The sequence below is a fragment of the Colletotrichum chrysophilum genome (assembly GCF_026319265.1).
Source record: "Colletotrichum chrysophilum strain AFK26 chromosome Unknown scaffold_6, whole genome shotgun sequence".
Classification (NCBI taxonomy): Eukaryota; Fungi; Ascomycota; class Sordariomycetes; order Glomerellales; family Glomerellaceae; genus Colletotrichum; species Colletotrichum chrysophilum.
Window position 1 is genome coordinate 345,248 of NW_026517293.1, and position 17,855 is coordinate 363,102.

General features: G+C 54.3%; 9 protein-coding genes and 1 non-coding gene across 10 annotated transcripts; 4 read left to right on the forward strand and 6 right to left on the reverse strand.

Moving 5' to 3' along the window:
* Window positions 1–705: 705 nt before the first annotated feature.
* COL26b_001413 (uncharacterized protein) lies at window positions 706–1,652 on the forward strand (the record flags this gene model as incomplete). The annotated part of the gene is made up of 2 exons (XM_053174364.1): window positions 706–881; window positions 938–1,652. 2 exons carry the CDS (start codon window positions 706–708, stop codon window positions 1,650–1,652), a joined length of 891 nt encoding a protein of 296 aa, XP_053041674.1.
* Window positions 1,653–1,816: 164 nt separating this feature from the next.
* Window positions 1,817–3,244, reverse strand: COL26b_001414 (uncharacterized protein; the record flags this gene model as incomplete). The annotated part of the gene is made up of 1 exon (XM_053174365.1): window positions 1,817–3,244. The coding sequence occupies one exon, from the start codon at window positions 3,242–3,244 to the stop codon at window positions 1,817–1,819; it is 1,428 nt and encodes a 475-aa protein (XP_053041675.1).
* A 956-nt stretch (window positions 3,245–4,200) lies between these two features.
* COL26b_001415 (uncharacterized protein) lies at window positions 4,201–6,151 on the reverse strand (the record flags this gene model as incomplete). The annotated part of the gene is made up of 4 exons (XM_053174366.1): window positions 4,201–5,084; window positions 5,136–5,372; window positions 5,424–5,744; window positions 5,803–6,151. The coding sequence occupies 4 exons, from the start codon at window positions 6,149–6,151 to the stop codon at window positions 4,201–4,203; spliced, it is 1,791 nt and encodes a 596-aa protein (XP_053041676.1).
* An 817-nt stretch (window positions 6,152–6,968) lies between these two features.
* Window positions 6,969–7,810, reverse strand: COL26b_001416 (uncharacterized protein; the record flags this gene model as incomplete). Its single annotated transcript, XM_053174367.1, has 2 exons — window positions 6,969–7,586; window positions 7,781–7,810. The coding sequence occupies 2 exons, from the start codon at window positions 7,808–7,810 to the stop codon at window positions 6,969–6,971; spliced, it is 648 nt and encodes a 215-aa protein (XP_053041677.1).
* A 383-nt stretch (window positions 7,811–8,193) lies between these two features.
* COL26b_001417 (uncharacterized protein) lies at window positions 8,194–9,110 on the reverse strand (the record flags this gene model as incomplete). Its single annotated transcript, XM_053174368.1, has 2 exons — window positions 8,194–8,262; window positions 8,319–9,110. The coding sequence occupies 2 exons, from the start codon at window positions 9,108–9,110 to the stop codon at window positions 8,194–8,196; spliced, it is 861 nt and encodes a 286-aa protein (XP_053041678.1).
* A 1,498-nt stretch (window positions 9,111–10,608) lies between these two features.
* Window positions 10,609–12,480, forward strand: COL26b_001418 (uncharacterized protein; the record flags this gene model as incomplete). Its single annotated transcript, XM_053174369.1, is given in 2 exon segments — window positions 10,609–12,271; window positions 12,284–12,480. The coding sequence occupies 2 exon segments, from the start codon at window positions 10,609–10,611 to the stop codon at window positions 12,478–12,480; spliced, it is 1,860 nt and encodes a 619-aa protein (XP_053041679.1).
* A 364-nt stretch (window positions 12,481–12,844) lies between these two features.
* On the forward strand, window positions 12,845–14,010 carry COL26b_001419 (uncharacterized protein; the record flags this gene model as incomplete). Its single annotated transcript, XM_053174370.1, has 4 exons — window positions 12,845–12,973; window positions 13,040–13,331; window positions 13,389–13,890; window positions 13,965–14,010. 4 exons carry the CDS (start codon window positions 12,845–12,847, stop codon window positions 14,008–14,010), a joined length of 969 nt encoding a protein of 322 aa, XP_053041680.1.
* Window positions 14,011–14,434: 424 nt separating this feature from the next.
* On the reverse strand, window positions 14,435–14,515 carry COL26b_001420. Its single transcript has one exon. It is a non-coding gene; the product is annotated as a tRNA-Gly (tRNA).
* Window positions 14,516–14,603: 88 nt separating this feature from the next.
* On the reverse strand, window positions 14,604–15,513 carry COL26b_001421 (uncharacterized protein; the record flags this gene model as incomplete). Its single annotated transcript, XM_053174371.1, has 2 exons — window positions 14,604–15,067; window positions 15,126–15,513. The coding sequence occupies 2 exons, from the start codon at window positions 15,511–15,513 to the stop codon at window positions 14,604–14,606; spliced, it is 852 nt and encodes a 283-aa protein (XP_053041681.1).
* Window positions 15,514–16,369: 856 nt separating this feature from the next.
* COL26b_001422 (uncharacterized protein) lies at window positions 16,370–17,206 on the forward strand (the record flags this gene model as incomplete). The annotated part of the gene is made up of 1 exon (XM_053174372.1): window positions 16,370–17,206. One exon carries the CDS (start codon window positions 16,370–16,372, stop codon window positions 17,204–17,206), a length of 837 nt encoding a protein of 278 aa, XP_053041682.1.
* Between the last annotated feature and the right edge of the window lie 649 nt (window positions 17,207–17,855).

The following is a 17,855-nucleotide window of genomic DNA, read 5'->3' on the forward strand; positions in this document are numbered from 1 at the left end:
CGTCCAGACACTGAAATGATGGGGTGGCTGCCCACCATCAGAACCCCCCGACGCTAGAGAACGGGTAGAACGGCGGCTAGACAGCGGCACGGTTGAGGCGTAGTGTGTCACTTGCGTTCCTCGTTTGGTGGGTGGCTTTATGCTTAAAATTCCCCCATTACTCGCGCGCAAATGGAGCCATTAGGGGCCAACGGGGGCTCATTTTCCTCCATCTACCTAGACATTGAACCACTTGAACCTCTGCTCATTGTTTGTTTGAGATGATTGCTCCTCACACAACTGTTATTGCGTTTAGTTGACAGAGAGCGTGACATGGTTGGAGAAGTCGACGTGTTGCTGATGAGACGGACCTCTTCCTGCGGCCCATCCAATGTCTCGGGGACGCTCAAGGCGGTGTCCGCTGGAACACAGTGACAATCAACGCGCCACAACTTCGGTATCCCACCGCCGCCAGTCATCGCATTCTGAAGGTATCCAGTAAAATTGCCTTTTCAGTTGTCTTGCTACCAGCATCCGGCGTATTCAGCGTCATCGTGCGGGGTGCTCACAGCATTACAAATGCGATGCGCAACGTTGAGCGTCACTTCCCTGAGGCCGTAGCTTCAAGAACACAAATTCCAGCATAAAAGATCGGAAACCACCCAATACCACACAAGTTGATAAGATGTACACTTTTAGACAACATAACGAATCGTTCTCGTAAGAATGGAATACGAGTATAAGATAGCGTCTTTGGGAGAGGCTTTGGGGGAAGGGTTGCGCCTAGCCTACATCGATGAGAAGCCCATATCTCAGGCTAAGGGCGTCATCGTCCTCATCCATGGCTTCCCGCAGACCTCGTACCAGTACCGCCATGTAATCAAGCCTCTCATATCTGCTGGGTAAGCTAACATTATTTTCCTCGGATCATTTATCATTTACCTTAGACTTCTCACAGATACCGTGTCGTCGTGCCCGACTACCGTGGGGCAGGCCTGTCATCAAAGCCCGATGGCGACTTCAGGAAAACGACCATGGCAAACGACATCGTCCTTCTTCTGGACCATCTCTCCATTACTGGGCCGGTGCACATGGTTGGTCATGACATAGGAGGGATGATCGCCTACGCCTTCGCAACTCGTCATGCTGAGCGCACAGCGTCTCTCATATGGGGCGAGTGCCCGCTTCCCGGTACCAAAGCTCATGAGGAGGATCGAACAATCCACGGAGTGCAGCAATTTCATTTTCTCTTTCACTCTGTTCCCGACCTTCCCGAGGCTCTAGTCTCAGGTCGCGAGGAAATCTATCTGAGCCATTTCTTCGACAAGGTGTCGTACAACCGGTCTGCAATCTCGCAGGCAGATCTGGAGTACTACGCGTCAATGTACAGCCGCCCCGGTGCTCTCCGTTGCGCTTTTGGAGTATATCGAGCTTTTTTGACGGATGCGGAGGAGAATCGGGCATGGATTGAGATGCACGGCAAGTGCAAAGTGAGGTCACTCGGACTCAGTGGAGGAAATTGGCGACACAGGTTTGCTGCGCCGGATATGTTCAAGGAGGCACATGAACATGGCACGATAGAGGTCAGGGAACTTCCCGAGAGTGGGCACTATGTGGCTGAAGAGAATCCGGAGGGCTTTGTTCAAGTTGTCTTGGGTTTCATCGACGCATAACTTATTGGCTGCCCGAGATAGTCAACATGACCAGGTGTCTCGATTTTCAACTTGAAATGCTGCGCCGTTTACACCAGGAAACTCTAGCTCCACCTTCGGGCATAGAACATAAATTAAACTCCATTTGAATGCATGCTTGCTAATCAGCATATTTGGTTTCCTCTTCACATCTTCCAGTAGCTTTCTCCGTCATGAAGGCTCGACCCGTTCTTGCAGCTCGGGTGGTAGTAATCCTCCTTGCTGCCCATCGGCCACATAGGAACGAAGCAAACTTCGTTCAGGCTACAACCCGTGCATCGCTTGAAACGACTCCATCCTAGGAAATCCATCAGCGACCGCATGGCTTCCGTGGATGCCTTGACATCCGATCTGCTGATCTGGAAAGAACTAGACAGTTTCTCTCTCACTCCGAACAGAGTAGAGCAGATCTCTGAAGTCACAGTCTTGAATGACGCGTATAAGAGGCGGTCGGCTTCCGTAGACGGGGTCATGATCTGGAGATAGAAGGTTCTGCAGAGAGACGCGGCCTCGGCAAGATCAGGTTTTCCGTCGTCTCCTGGGTAGCTGATGAAGACATCCAGAATGAAGTTGATTTCCTCTAACAACACAGATGATGAGTCGGTGCTTGCCATGAACTCGATCCTGTCAGCGAATCGACCGACGATGAGGTCAGAGATGCCCTGCCAATCTACCGGAGACCTCTTGACTCCTTTGCTCGACTCGATTGCCTCGTGCACATGGTTCTTGATAACCTCAAGCTCGGCCTCGGATACGTACGACAGTCTCGGAAGATCAGGTCGGCTCTCATTCGGGTTGGTCAAGTTGACGGGATAGAAGAAAGCAGAGACCATGGATGAGTAGTCAATCAGCGTTCGTGAGGCGCCAATGCCCTGGTATCTCTCTGCCCAGCCGCGCAGAGTCTCAAGACGGTTGATACCTCCGTTACGGTCGTTGCGGCGGTTTGAGCTAGAGCGACGTTGGGCCTGAACCTGCTCCAGGCCGTTGGTGAAGTCGCACATAATGATCTCAAAGCCAGCCTCCATGCGCAGGATGCCATGTAGACCCCAAGGTTTCACAAGGTCGCAGAGTTCAACTGCACGCTCACGCTCTCCCATCGGCCCGCCGCCTCTTACTTTGCTTGAATCCGGGTCAGCCCATGAGTCGGTTTTACTGCCTCTCAAAAGGTAGTCTTGTGAGTCGAGCGTTCCCATCCTCGTCTTGCCACCGCTCATGCCGTCGACGTAGAGGAGGTGGAGATCCTCAGAGGCTCGGTAGACGTGCAAATAGCCTCCTTCGCCTTCAGCACGCTTCTCTCTCCGCCCACTAAGAACATGTTGTTGGTCTGCATCCTCATGAGCAGGTGGTGGAGGCGGGCCTCCCGGGGGTCCTCTTGGTGGTCCTCCTCCCGGCCGTCCACCGGGTGGTCCGCCCGGGGGACCTCCTCCCGGCGGTCTGCTAGGACGACCACGTGCGAACTCTTCCGCATGTTCAATCTCATATGCCAACCAGTCCGGTTCTGAAGGCGAGTTGGGGCTATTGTTTCCGTGGTAAAGGAGCACGCCGGCTGGGACGGTTGCTGGGAAGAAAGACATGCCATTGTGATGAAGCGAAGAGCCCCACTGGCGCATGGAATCATGCACTGCATTGAAGATCTGGGGTCCCCGACGCCGCGCGAACTCTTCGCTGGGTCGCAATTCGACAGGGTCGCATTGTGCTAGCGTGGATAGCGAAAACAGGAGAAATATTGAATCAGGAATCGACTTCATTTCGGCAAATGTCCAGCGTCGTAGCTGGAAGGGAAATGTCGTGCTCGTCCGTGTCCAAGTCGTCGCGGTTCGAGGAAGCGGGTTCACGGTCACATCGACAACACAAACGGCGGTGTCGATGGTTTTATTGAACATGGACTGACTCGGCCTGGGTTCGGATTAGGCTTGGCGGAGCCCCGAAGACGCGTGTTCAAAATACCGGAGACCGATGCGCAGGTTTCCGGGTCTCAAAGAGCTCGCCATTAATTGACACTAACCAATTATGGACGAGAACAACTCGATGCTTACGACGACGGGGTTCAAAGTGCTTGACAGCCCTGCTCTGATTCGCTCAAACCTGGAAACTGTTGGATGTGGGCGCATCAACCGGAACATCGGCAGATTGATAAGATAAGATTCTGTCAAATGAAGCTGGTGTCTTAAATCCGACAACCGGGGATAATGGCTGTTCAAGAGGCACAACACGTCATAAGTTGTGACGTTAGTGGTCGTTGCTTGCCATCTGGTTCAGGAATTATCTTCTTTGAAAATTCTACCGCGCATAAACAAGACAATGACTGGCCCTTCACAACCGAGTAGGCAGTGCAATCAACCACCGCACTGCCCCCATCAGATTTACTGGCAACAGGGGTTGAGGAGTAACAGATGACGACGCGGCAGGCTGAGAACACGCATGCAATCTACAATAGCGTGCAAGCTGATTTACGGAGTCAATTAGAAGAAAGTGGCTGTACGAGTAAGAAATCTGATGAGCAGCTAACTGCGGACAAAATCCTTCATCCCTAAACTCTGCCTCTCTCCAAGAACTTATTCGGAATATCCACATGTCTCGACCGGATATACTCGCACAAGTTCTTACCTAAACTGTCGAAGCTACTCGTAGAGTTGAACCCTCGGTCGAGGTGATCCTTCAAAAGGAAATGCACCGCCCGAATGTTCGGGAACTCGCAGCGGTCAATCTGCCGTCCCTTGTCGTCCTTGCCTAGCAACTCTCTCAGTTTAGCAGTGCTCAGCAACGACCGCAGCCAATCCCACTCGTCATCGTGGCGAACGAAGAGTCCAAGATTGGCATTAGAGCTCTTGTCCCCAGAGCGGCCGAGTACCACCCAGCCAAGCGGACCTCGTGTGGTCTCTCCAAACTCTTTCAAATCAGCAGCATTCACCGTGTCATAGCTCGGCTGCTCCCGCTCATAGTCTCTCACGTTCGTCGGCGCAGGGATGTCTAACACCGTCCCGTCTGGCAAATGAGCAGTCTCGTGAACGAATGTCTGTGGCAGCAAGCTGACCCAGTACTCGAAGAACGGTCTTCCGATGGCGGTCCTCATGTCTGGGGCCATTGTACTTCCGGGGTAGCCCTGGAGCAAGTTCTCGATGCAGAATCGTGCAAATGAGCCACGATCAGAGTCAACGAAGTTGTTCCCAGAGAGCAAGTCAGGGTCCCGCGTCTGGGCGAAGATGCGCATGTCGACGGTGGCTTCTTCCTGAGACTGAGGGTCTGAAGGCACGGCCCCAGCGACCATGAAGCGAAGACACGAAAACTTGTTGATATGATCGCCCATCAGGGCTTTTGTCTGGCGTTCGACCATGGCGGCTTTCTCTTCGATGTCGAGACCGGTGAGATAGAAATGGAACTCAGCTTGCCATCCGCCCTTGGCAGTGATGCCGACTGTCTTCTTATTAGATGTGGTACGACTTATTATCAGCGTGAAAGACATACCTTTGGTAGTTGAGGGCGGCGGAAGACCCTTGACGCCGGAAACATGAACAGCGTTCTTGCTGATCTGCTTCAGGTGCATGTCTTCGATGGAGGCTGTCACGTCTGAGTTGTAGTAGAGTGGTCCTTGGATCTCGTAGAGGAGCTGGCTAGCAATGGTGGCAGTGGTGACAAGGCCATGCTTGCCTTCCTCCATCGTAATGACAGCCTCTCCTTTCTCGTCGATGGCTGCGACAGGATCTGGACCTGCGTCAGGAAGCTGTTTTTCGTGGGGAATGTTAAGCAACTCACATCCCATGTCAGTATCATTAAGACCAAGGTCTTTGAATCCCGAGTAGTATCCTCCCGTGGCATATGTGCTGCATTCAATAATGTGCCCGATCATCAAAGCGCCAGCCAGCTCGGAGAGATTATCGCGGGTCCAGCCATGCCACCACATTGCAGCACCGACCGTGACAGAGGCATCAGCAACGCGGCCACAGAGGACGATGTCAGCGCCAGCCATGAAGCACTCTGCGATACCCGTCCCGCCGAGATAGCACTGGGCACAAATGGGATCAAATCCCCACTCCTGAATTGGCCTGTTGGCGGGAAGGTTGAGGAATTTCTCGCCTGTATGATGGTCAATAAAGAGAAATTGTGAACATTTGACCAGGAAACTGAACCCAACCTTTCTTGTATAGATCCAACACAGCGTCCGTGACATCATCGCCATCAACAACGCCGACCTTCAGCTCAACGCCATGCTTCTTGATGAGCCCCTTGACCGCCTCAGCAAGTCCATGGACATCGCTCGCCCCGGCGTTGACAGCGATTTTGACACCGCGTTTCGCCAGCCAGGGGATGGCGGGATCAAGCTCATCCAGAAAGTATGGCTCGTAGCCCTTGGCAACCACCGTGGATCCAGATGACATGGATTTTTGGGCGAGGCGGTCGCGCTTATCAGATCCGCGAAGAGTCATATTGCATTCGGACATCCAGTCGCCGGTGATCACATCGACGTCCTCATTCTTGGCCATGTCATGGATGGCACGTTTGCGGTCGTAGACACCTGCCGGACGATAGGGTCAGCGGCTGAGATCTGTCAACGAGGAAGAATCAGACAAACCTCCAGAGCAGCCTGAGACTCTGATGGGCCGCTTCACACCATGGCCATTGCCATTTGTGTTGTTTGTGGTTGCACTCGGTGCCATTGTGCAAGATTGTGTGAATAGGAAGCAAGCAATGTATTACTGGTTAAAACCAAAGCGACTTTGAAATTTGTTGTCTTGTCTGTAATGTGATCTCTACTGCTTTTCAATATTTCAATGCGTACAACAGCTAGTGAAGAGCTACAATATGAGGTGTCGCCTGCAGTTTCCTCCGTAAACTCCGTATGAAGAGCACCCGTAATTGGACCAGCATCTGAGGAAGCCATCGACAGCATTATCGAGTGGGGTTTCAATCCAGTCATTGCCTGCCACAGGTTGGCGCTAATGATTCAGTACCCGTCAAATGCAAGATGGAGGCGGACCTCCCCGCAGCTGAACCCTTTGCCGCACAGCACCCCGCTTTGCTGCCGAAGCTACCCAACAAACCGGATGATGAAAGGCTGCTAGCTAGGGCACCAGGAACATGGATTCCAGGACTTGTGTTAGGTAGTCATTTCGCGTGTGTGGAAGCTAAGGGTCCAGTCCAATCATCAAAACTTTGAAATGCCACTCATATCTACTGGGTAGGCATCGTACACGTTACGAGCTCTTTGTCACATCACGATCAATATCCAAGAAGCAAACTTTGATGATGGCGTTAGGGATGATATTGAGGCGGATTCTGAAGCAAATATAATACCCTCATCTATGTGTCTTTGTGCAGAAACCCGTCTGTCCATTTCAGAAACGTCCACGTCAAGCCGGTCCGTAAGTGCTTGGTGTTCTTGATGCTTTCCGCAATTGCTGTGCTTTTGACGTGGACATCCTTCAGATATGCCTCGCTCTCATACACCTCAACAGTCCAGAGCTTCTCCCTATCCTCGGAATCTCTGGCCAATCCGTAGACAAGAGTTCCTTCCTTGTTCTCTCGCCCTTCAATCACAACACCCTGCCAGTATGGTATCGATGTTGCCGATCCTCCAGGATGGTAGCCTAACTCAGCAATGATAACCCAAGGGTCCTTCTCTTTGTGCTCGGACACCTTTGCGCGCGAGAATAAGAAGTCATCCGATGGAAGGGACAGAAAGTGCGTGCTCGGGGTGCCAGCAAGTGGGCTTGGGTTGGTTGCGCTCATCCATGATACTAACTTCTGGACGTGTGGAAGTGCCATGTGAGCGTCAAAGTCGGCCTTGGACGGGTACTCCTCGACTACGTAGATGGTGTTCTGTTTCTCTGGGTCCCGCGACAGGAAGATTGCGTATTTCGATGTACCGGATTCCTTAGTCAAGGCATGCTCTGCACCGAACGATAGTTGACGCAATGCCTGATCCGGAGATATCAGTTCTTAAAATCTGGATGGTAGAGGATCCGGAGTATACGCACATCATCTCGGGCCTCTGTGCTAGACAGAGGGACAATTGCAACAATCAAGATCCTCTCACTCATAGTTGCGTCGATTCAGGGTCAGCTTTCAATGTAGCAGGTTAGGGGATCCGGATTCTGTATGCAATGTCATACAATGCTAATCTTCTGCCGGGATGGTAGCATTCTTAAGATAGACAGTGCCTGGATATCCCCGCGTAGCATCTCACACCTGCGTGAGTTTATCCGGGTTGGCAAGAAAGGGGTGCGGTGGAGACCGGTTGCTGCAAGGAACAAGATCGACGTACCATGGGTGCTCAAAAATGATTGGCATTTGACATATCACTCAGCTCTAGCGTTTTGACGATGATCTAAACCGAAGAGTTGTGAACCATTGAATCGAATATTCTTGATACAAAGGTAATGGCTCCGTGAGTGTTGCTGGTACAACATACTTCTGGGTGTACAGACAAGAGGCCTGGGTCCTCAACGTTGCTTAGCTACTATCCGTCGGTTGCTCCCTCCATGCTTTGATGTGACTTCAAAGTTTCGCAACGAATCTTCTTCCCTCATCTAATGAACACTCTCCATCGGTCATCTTGACCAGATCCCTCCTCAGAATCTTGCCTGTCGGATTTCTAGGAAGTCTCTCAACTGCCCATACCCCACCTCTAAGCTTCTTGTACCCACTCACCTGGCTATCAACGACCTTCTGGATATCTCTAAGTCTTCGACGAATCTCTTCTCTTCTCATCATGTCTCCATCCTTAAGTACAACCCACGCAGTAGGTACTTCGGTCAGCTGGGTCTCATCCCATAACGCCCCGACACCCGCTTCCTTGACAAGTGGATGTGAGTTGACGATCTGTTCTAGCTCCGATGGACTGACTTGAAAGCCTTTGTATTTGATCAAGTCCTTTGTGCGTCCAACGATGAAGAGTCTTCCCTCCGTATCGAAACGGCATACATCTCCTGTATTGTACCAACCCTCCATGCGGAAAGCTTCCTGGTTGGCCTTCGGATTAAACGCATAGCCACGAGTGATATTGGGCCCTCTGATCCACAGCTCTCCGGGACCTCCTTCCGGTGCATCTTCAGTTCTTCCTTCCTTCTTGAGCGCCGCCTCGATACCAGGCAGCAGCCTTCCAGTCGAGCCGTCGGGGACTTCCTCGTCGAAGCCCTGGTAGGCCACATAGCCAGCGGCTTCCGTCATCCCGTACGCCTGGATGAGTTTCCATGGAGCTCGCCTGAGCAGTCTTTCGATCTGCTCTGGTTTCAACGGAGCACCACCGATGTTGATGATGTGCGCTTTTGAAAAGTCAAATCGCTCCGTTATGTCCGAGTTTGCGAGGCTTAGTACAACGCTTGGCACCCCCTGGAATGAGGTCGCTTGGTTGGAGCCGACCAGTTGACCAAACTTGTCGATATTGTACTGTGGCATTGCGTGATGAAACATGCCGGTGTAAGGCCCAAGAAATAGAGGCATTGTGGTCATAGCAATGTGAGCCCACGGCGTGAAGGCCACTGTCCGAGAGGAGACGTTGAACATCTGGTGCTTGCTATCAAGCGCCACGAGCTGGAGTACGTTCGACACAAAGTTGAGATGTGTAAGCTCAACTCCTTTTGGTTTTCCGGTTGTTCCAGACGAGAGGTGTATTGATGCCAACCGCTTTGATGTGTCCGGCCAACGAGGTATCGCGAGCCGTGATGAAGCAATGAAGTCGTCAGGAACATGCTTTACCCCCCTTGCCGGCTTAATGATTGAGAGTATTGTCGGACTATCCCATTGCACTCCCAGCGTAGACAGCTCCTTCGCGGCAACAGCGACAGCGTCCTGAATCGCCGGCGTAATGGGACCATACGCAATTATGAAGTGCGGCCTTGATACCGCGAAACCATGACCGATCTCTGACGACTTGAGTGCATGATTGACTGGGCTCACAACACCTCCAGTCCATAAGATAGCATGGAAGATTTCCAGAAACTCAACGCTGTTGGGAAGTACAATCGCCCAACGAGCCTGATCCGGCGGACTCAACCCATCCTTCAGCCCCTGCGCAATTCTCCCGGCGCGGTCGCGAAGTTCTCCAAGCGTAATGCTGCGGTTCGTCAGGCTATCCGAAGCGATGATGTGAGATTCCGGTACTGATGTAGCCGTAGTATGAAGCAGCTCTGTGAGGTTCAAGTCGCGTGGTATGTCGATAGGCTGTGAAGTGTACGTCCTCATGTTCGCGGTGGTCGGTGCATCACTTTGAGTTCAGTCACAGTTGGGATCGTCGGATGAACGAGTTCGACATCGAGCAGCCTGCTGAATAACGAAGAGAGAGCGTGACTGAGAACTCGTTTTGTCTCTTCCGCAAATCTGTCGGTACGATGCGGCATGGGTTCGATGAGAGGCAGGCATTTCCAACCGCCGTCCGAACGTTGCCTGCTGAGTCGCCGTGCATCCAGCCGTCTGGTTGTCATCATCCGCGGCTCTTCTGTCAATGCGGACTCTCCTCTTAGAGAGGGAGGGGAGGGGAACGGACAGGGAACGTCTTGGCGGCAAAACGAAGCGGCAGAACGGTCGAGAATGTGTCACGTCGCCCAAGACACACCACTCCCAGCAGGAGGGGAAGCATTCGGCGTGCGGGGAGCGAAGATTCTCCGCATGAAACCACTGAATCATTAGTTTTAGTCGCATCGGGGAGCTTCCGCAGGCGAGGCATTGGATAAGAAGTTCCGGCGGTCATCCTTGTGTGTGTTTCGTTCCTTGCCGAAGGTGTAAATGTCAAGGCGGGCAGCTCGAGCGGCGGCGGCGGCGTCGGCGGCGTCGGCGGCAACCTCGGCACCTGCTGGCTCGGCTTTGGTGGGCGAACAGTCTGGTGATGGCCTCGTTCTCGTAAACGATCATCGTGTTTGAAATTGCGCTCTCCACGGGCTGTTTCGTAGAGCGGAGCAGCAAGCAGCATCCTCCACACTTACCGTCTTCCTCACTGTTCACAATGGCACCCCGACGTCCCATCCGCATCGGCAACTGCTCGGGCGCCATCAACGACGGCATCGACCAGATCTATCGTCTCGCGAAGTACGGCAACGTCGACGCAATCACAGCCGACTACCTCGCCGAGTTCAACATCGCATGGAAAGCCATCGAGCTGCAGACGTGTCCGGAGCTGGGCTTCGAGCCGAACTTCCTTGAGCAGCTTGCCTGGCACGGCGGCGACGCGGCACGCCTGGTGGCCGAGAAGCGCATCAAGATCGTTCACGATGGAGGGGCGCTGAATCCTCGGGGGCTGGCCGAACGGACAGACACGTACTTCAGGAGCCTTGGCATCGGTGATGTCAAGGTGGCCTGGGTCGGCGGCGATAACGTGACGGAGGCGGTCAAACGTGGCGCGTTCGGGCGAGTCATGCATCTCGACCAGCCCGGTGTTGAGTTTGATCCGCGGGCTGAAGGTGCCGGCGACGAGGAAGCGCTGTTGGCTGCCAATGCGTACACCGGGTACGCGGGCATCGTGAGGGCGCTGGAGGCCGGAGCGGACATCGTCGTGTGCGGCCGGTGTACGGATGCGAGTCCGGTGATGGGACTCGCGAGGTGGTGGCACGGGTGGAAGGGGACGGCGTACGACGCGCTCGCGGCGAGCCTCATGGCCGGACACCTGATTGAGTGTGGCCCGTATGTGACGGGCGGCAACTACTGCGGTCAGCGTGAGGTTCCGAACCTCCACCACGCCGGTTTCCCGATTGCGGAGATCGCGGCGGACGGCGGGGTGGTCATCACGAAGCCGGAGGGGTCTAACGGGCTTGTGTCCGTTGATACATGCAAAGCGCAGCTGTTGTATGAGATCCAGGGGCCATTCTACCTGAACCCGGATGTCATCGCCGACATTGAGGGTGCGAAATTCAGTCAAATATCAAAGGGGCGCATTCAGCTGTCTGGAATCAAGGGACTGCCACCACCCCCTACAGCCAAGCTGGCCATCTGTCTGCTGGGAGGATACCAGGCGGAGATCTCTGCCTACGCGGCTGGTATGGACACCGATTTCAAGTTTGAAGTGTTGAAGAGTCAAGTTATGGGACAGATCAACCAGGCAGACTTTACGACTTTCAGCATCGAGAAGTACGGCTCGGCAGCAACAGATCCACGGTCGCAAAAAGCAGCCACCGTGCAATTTTGGATGTTCGCCCAGTCTCATAAAAAGGAGGCCTTTGAGCAGTTCAAACGCGCTGTATTCTACAACGGCCTACAGGGCTACTGTGGGCTGCATCTGGGGATGGACTGGCGGACGATGGAGCCCCGGCCGTTTGTGCGGTACTTCCCCGCGTTGATACCACAGTCCAAGATCCCCTTGTCCGTCAAGTTTGTCAAGGGCCCGGAGAACATCACGGTTGAAGCAAGGCAGGAGACAGAGTGCGGGTCAATACCTCGTCAACATGATTACGATCCTCCAACACCATTGGCAAAGGTCTTCTCATCACAGACGTCCAAAAGGCCGCTGGGAGATTTGGTCTTCGCCCGTAGCGGGGACAAGGGCGGCAACGCGAACATTGGGTTCTGGGTACGGCACAAGTCGGCCTGGCCATGGCTTCAGGCCTTTTTGACAAAACGGAAGTTCATCGAGCTTCTTGGCGATGACTGGCAGGGCAAATACGTGGTGGAAAGGTGTGAGTTTCCAGGGCTCTGGGCGGTGCATTTTGTAGTCAAGGGGATACTGCAGGACGGTGTTAGTAGCAGCAGTGTTTTAGACGGCTTTGCAAAGAGTGTAGGCGAGTTCCTCAGGGCGAGAGTGGTTGATTTACCGCTGGATCTGGTCAATCTTGAAGACTGGCGGCGGAGATCAGCAGAGAACATGGCTGAGCAGGCCAGATTATGATGCCTTATCTGCCGAGGTGTATTCAATGTTCAATACAACCCCAGATGATTCCGAAGACCATGATATGATTCAATGCTACACTTCCGATGATGACCGAACATTGTTTACTCTTCGTCACGTCTTGGACCGAGGACAAACAAGCAGCTCAGCTGCGGGGAACCTCGGCCGACAAACCCGGGGAATACAGGCAAGCCGGCCACTGAAGCGCACTGCCGACAGGGAATCATCTGCAGCCGACCGTCATATTTAGCGGCCTGCTGCCCCTGTAGCCGTATCCCGCCGATATCATCCGCGTTTTCATTTGCACCTCGTCATAATACATCCCGAACTTACACGCACCCGAGCCAGATATAACCCGTGAGAGATGGCCTCTAGTAATGTGCCCGTCAAGAATGCTTCAGGCCGTTATGACAACGTAGACTTTCGGAAAGCAGCAGGTTATCAACATCCACCCATCAAGTGCAGCTACAACCGCCGCGATGTTCTCCTCTTTGTGAGTTGCAACACATCAAATCTTAGACGCCCGAGGTGGCTGTAAAATCACTAACACGCGCCCTAGGCCAACGCGATTGGTGTCAAGAAAGACGAGCTTCACTTCCTCTATGAGCTCCACCCTCACTTCGCCGCCTTTCCCACTTTTCCCATCAACCTCGCCTTCAAGCAGACAGACCAGGATGTTTTCGACTTCATCGCGCGGACAACGTCGGGCCAGGTTCCAGGCGTTCCGCCTTTCGACGCTCAGCGTTCTGTAGATGGTGAGAGGGGCATCGAGATCATCCGTCCAATTCCGGTGTCCTCGGCAGGCTTGGACTTCGAGGTTCGGAATAAGGTGATTGGAGTGTATGACAAGGGTGAGTGAAGATGGCAAGACATAGGATAGGGCCAGCGATGCTAAATCAGATGTGCAGGTGGCGCCATGATTTTGGAAGCAGAGCAGCTGCTTGTCGACAAAAACACAGAAATCGTTTACACTAAAATGACCTCCACTGCATTCGGCATCGGACAGGGAGGCTACGGCGGGCCCCGTGGACCGGCAAAACAGGCCGTTACGCTGCCAGACCGCCGGCCTGACGCCGTGCACACGATCAAGACAACCCCGGAAGCCGCCCTCCTCTACCGCCTCTGCGGCGATTACAACCCGATGCACGCCGACGAGGCGTTCGGTCAGCGCGCTGGGTTCAAGGGCTCCATCCTCCACGGCCTCGGCACGTGGAACATGGCCGCCCACGGTCTGCTGCAGAAGCTAGGCGACAGTGATCCCAACCGCTTCAAGGCTTATGGCGCAAGGTTCAAGAGCGTTGTTTATCCCGGGGACACGCTGGAGACTCGCATGTGGGTGGTCAAGACCGAAGGAGGGATGGACGATGTCGTATTTGAGACGATCGTTAAGGAGGACGGCAGAGTTGCGCTGTAAGTGTTGCCATTTCGCCCGGCCGAGTTATATCGGCGGCATGATAAGACTGAGTGGCTGACAACTATTCCAGATCGAACGGATATGCCAAGATTGCAAATGCGAAAGTGAAGCTGTGATGCCTCTGCCGAGAGTCCGGAAATCCGGATGGACTGGGATGTGTTGGCAGACAGCACAGCATAGACAAATTGTAATCAACATCTGATACAGAGTTCGCGCCAAGTCTCATCTTCGTCCAAACGTGGACTAAATCGCGAAGTTTGATCTGCCCGTGTCACACGACAAATGCCATCGTGAGAAGAATCTCCCGAGTCAGAATGTGAGCAAGGACTCCTTTTGCTTGAGTCGATGAACTGTGATAAGGCCAACGGCTCATACACACCGTGGGCTCCATAAGCCGTTAAGCACAGCCCCATAAACGCGACCGTTTTGTTTCTGATAGTGGTTTGGTGGCATGCGCCAAGGTCAAATGGATCCATGAGACTTGGGGCAAAAATGCGAAAAAGAACATGCACCTGGGGGTGAATCTCACTGGCAAAACATTGCGCCGAGGGGGAATCGAACCCCCGGCTCCCCGACGCTGCTGGATGGCAACGGAGAATTTTACCACTAAACCATCGGCGCTGTTTATTGGATGTTGAACTCCAACAGTTGTCTCAATATGAAGTCTAGGCTTGTGGTCTATCCAGTGAAACCACCCAAAGTCGCGCACTCACAGGTGCGATGGATACCATTTTGGATCTCTCTTTTCGCGATAGGCCGCAAGCCCTTCCGACGCGTTCTTACTTCTGAGCATCGCCTCCGCCCAAAGTTCCTGGCCGCGCATGGTTGCTCTACTAACGCCAGTCTCCCAAGCTTCCCTGGCTGCCAACCTCGAGATGATGACGCTGTCGGGACTCAATGCCGCAATCTCGTCGGCGTAGTCCAATGTTCTCTCAAGCAGCTTTTCTTGCGGCACGATCTCTTTAACCAGTCCCCATTCCCGAGCTTCTTCCACCGACATTGTGCGGCCCGTGAGGATCAGGTCCATCGTGCGATGGTTGCCAAACAGCATCATGCATCGGGGCAAGGCGCCTGCGAGAGCTGATACGCCGCGGAGGACTTCAGGGAGTCGAAATGTTGCGTTTGGCGAGGCGAAGATGACATCCGCGTTGAGTATCGCTTCGAAGCCGCCGCCTGTTGAAGTCTCGAGTCAGTTGCTGCACACCTTGAGATAGGTGCTCTGCGAACATACCGTGAGCATGCCCATTGCACGCGACAATGATGGGTTTTCGCCCAGTCCGATTGCTCATGCCGGCAAATTGCCCTTGCGGATATTCAAACGCTACATCGTTCGTCTTGATAATGTCGAGTCTTTGCTTCAGGTCCATTCCCGCGCAAAAGGCTTCATCCCCGGCGCCGGTAAACACGGCGCATCGCAGCTCCGGCTCAGCATCGTACCATTTCCATAGTGCGCCGAGCTCGATCGTTGCCTCCACGGGCAGGCAGTTCATATGACCCGGCCGATTGATCGTGACTAGAAGGATATGTTTTCGGGGGAATGATATCAAGCTGTGTTCGACATGAGGATATGGGTTTTCAATCCACGAAGGAACGGGATTCTTCGTTCTCGGCGTCGACATTGTCGTTGTTCGGGGTCTTTGGCTTTGCTAGTCGTCTTCAGATTTGGTGTTTGCTCTCGCTTCATCAGCGCCAGCTTTCCTGAACAATACCGACACAGCTGGTGCACTTGAGATGCTCAATCAGCTCGGCCAAGATCCAATCTACCTCCCAATCATCCAACCGATAGCCGGGACCGTGGCCAGAAGCCATTCCGAGGCGCGCGTCACAACACAACCGAGCACCCCAGGTCCAGCTGCGCAACCGCGGAGACGGACGAGCACTTCCGCAAAGCCAACACAGCCCCCAACTCTCTCTAACAGCCGTTCCCCTCGCAGGCATCCCACGCCAGAGAGTGAATCATTAGCGCCCGTGCAGGAGGGATCATCCCCCACGTCGCGCATCACTGCGGGGGAACCCACGCTTCCCGTCCTCCCTCCGTTCCCCGCTGTAAAGGCGCCGGAAACGTGTTTCCCGTCCGTTGCGATTGGGTAGCGGGCTATATGCACCAGCGAGTCATTGCCCCCTCTACCGCAGCGTGAACATGGAGCAACCGCCGTCTTGGACTTTCCCAGTGTTCTTAGCATCGGGGATGTGTGCCATGCGAGCCTTACACCGAGCCGCCGAGGCTGGCTGCGGGAGGCTGTCGAGTGGGGGAACTGTCCGAGAGCTTCGACATTCTTTCTAGAGTCTTGAAGGGCCGGGATCATCTTGCTTGGTTTAGACTTCCTGGTGGACGGTGGCATGTGGCAGCCGCTGCCATTCATCACCGTCTGTGCCATTGACTCTAGCCCCCGCGACAGCTTCTCTGTCTTGCGACGATAGACTCGACATCATCTACCATACTCGCCAGCGACGCCCGGTTTGATACCAGTCACTATGGCAGAATCACCAACAGAAACGCCGCCGCCGGCGACTCCAACTTTCCTCAGGCTATCTTACCCTGCGCCTCGGGTCCTCCTCGTCCGCATGGACAGACCCAAAGACCTCAACGCCATGTCCACAGCCGCGCAGTGGGAGATGGACTCGGTATGGAAGTGGTTCGACCAAGAGCCGAAACTCAGCGTCGCCATTATCACAGGCACGGGAAGAGCGTTCTCCGCAGGGGCAGATCTCAAAGAGTGGAACAACAGCATGGCTGACGACGCCGACCCAAGCAAACGGATGGGAAACGCGCCTGCATTCAAGCCCTTATCTCGAAGGCTGGGCAAGAAGCCAGTCATAGCAGCGGTCAATGGTCTCGCGATGGGCGGTGGATGCGAATTCGTCGTCAACTGCGACCTCGTCGTCGCCGCAGACGACGCCTACTTCGGCCTACCAGAAGTCAAGCGCGGCATCGCGGCAATAGGTGGCGCCCTGCCACGACTCATCCGCACGATCGGTCTCCAGCGAGCGAGCGAGTTCGCCCTGACGGGGCGCAATGTATCAGCGCAAGAGATGGAACAATGGGGAATTGTGAACAAGGTGGTGCCCAAGGACAAGGTCGTTGAGGAAGCGGTACGTTATGCGCAGATGATCGCCGTCAACTCCCCGGACGCCATCATCTGTACCAGAGCTGGGCTGAGACAAGGCTGGGAGACGGCGGCAGTCGAGAGAGCAGTCGAATGGACACTCGAGAAGGAATTCGCGGAACTGCAAAAGGGGGAGAACATCCTCGAGGGCCTCAAGGCATTCTCTGAGAAACGGGAACCCCGGTGGAAGGGCAGCAAGCTGTGACGAGCCTCATGCGAATGGGTTTGTTTGAGAGGGGGAAATAAGATCCCGTGTTGAAAAAGCCACCTGCGCTACTTTTGGCGATAAGAGATCGTCTTCAGGACCCGGCTTGCCAGGTCCCGGGAAGTTGGGTTGGCAGACGCACGTCGATGTCACTAGATGCAGGCAGAGACCAGGTGATGGGATCTTGATGTCCATAGTCCGTCACGAGCTAAACAGCCTGTTCTGCAACCAAGGCCAGTTTCAACTACCGTAGAACGCCTCAATCGCACAAAGGAGCATCCCACATCGCCATTTTTGAGTCAGCCTAAGCTAATGAATCAGCGCCCGTCACATCCAGAATGCGACACCCGGACATTGGGCCAACACGTAGGGCGCTCGGCTCGCGCGATGGTCTTCCCCGCAGAACGGCGCAGGGAGAGGCCCCCGCCCCGCGAGCAGGACTCCATGAAGGAGTTTCGAAGAGGTTCGAGTTTTCCGGGGGACACCTGGCGTGCGTATGCCGTGTGAGCGTGTAAGACGGTGAAGCCCGGACGGCGGCAGAAAAGATCGAGTGAAGGGAGTGGCAGCCACAGACGGGACGGGGCAAACCAAGACTTGCGTGTCTGGTGGTGTCTTGCTTTCTTGAGGGGTTCATCTCACCCTTATTCCG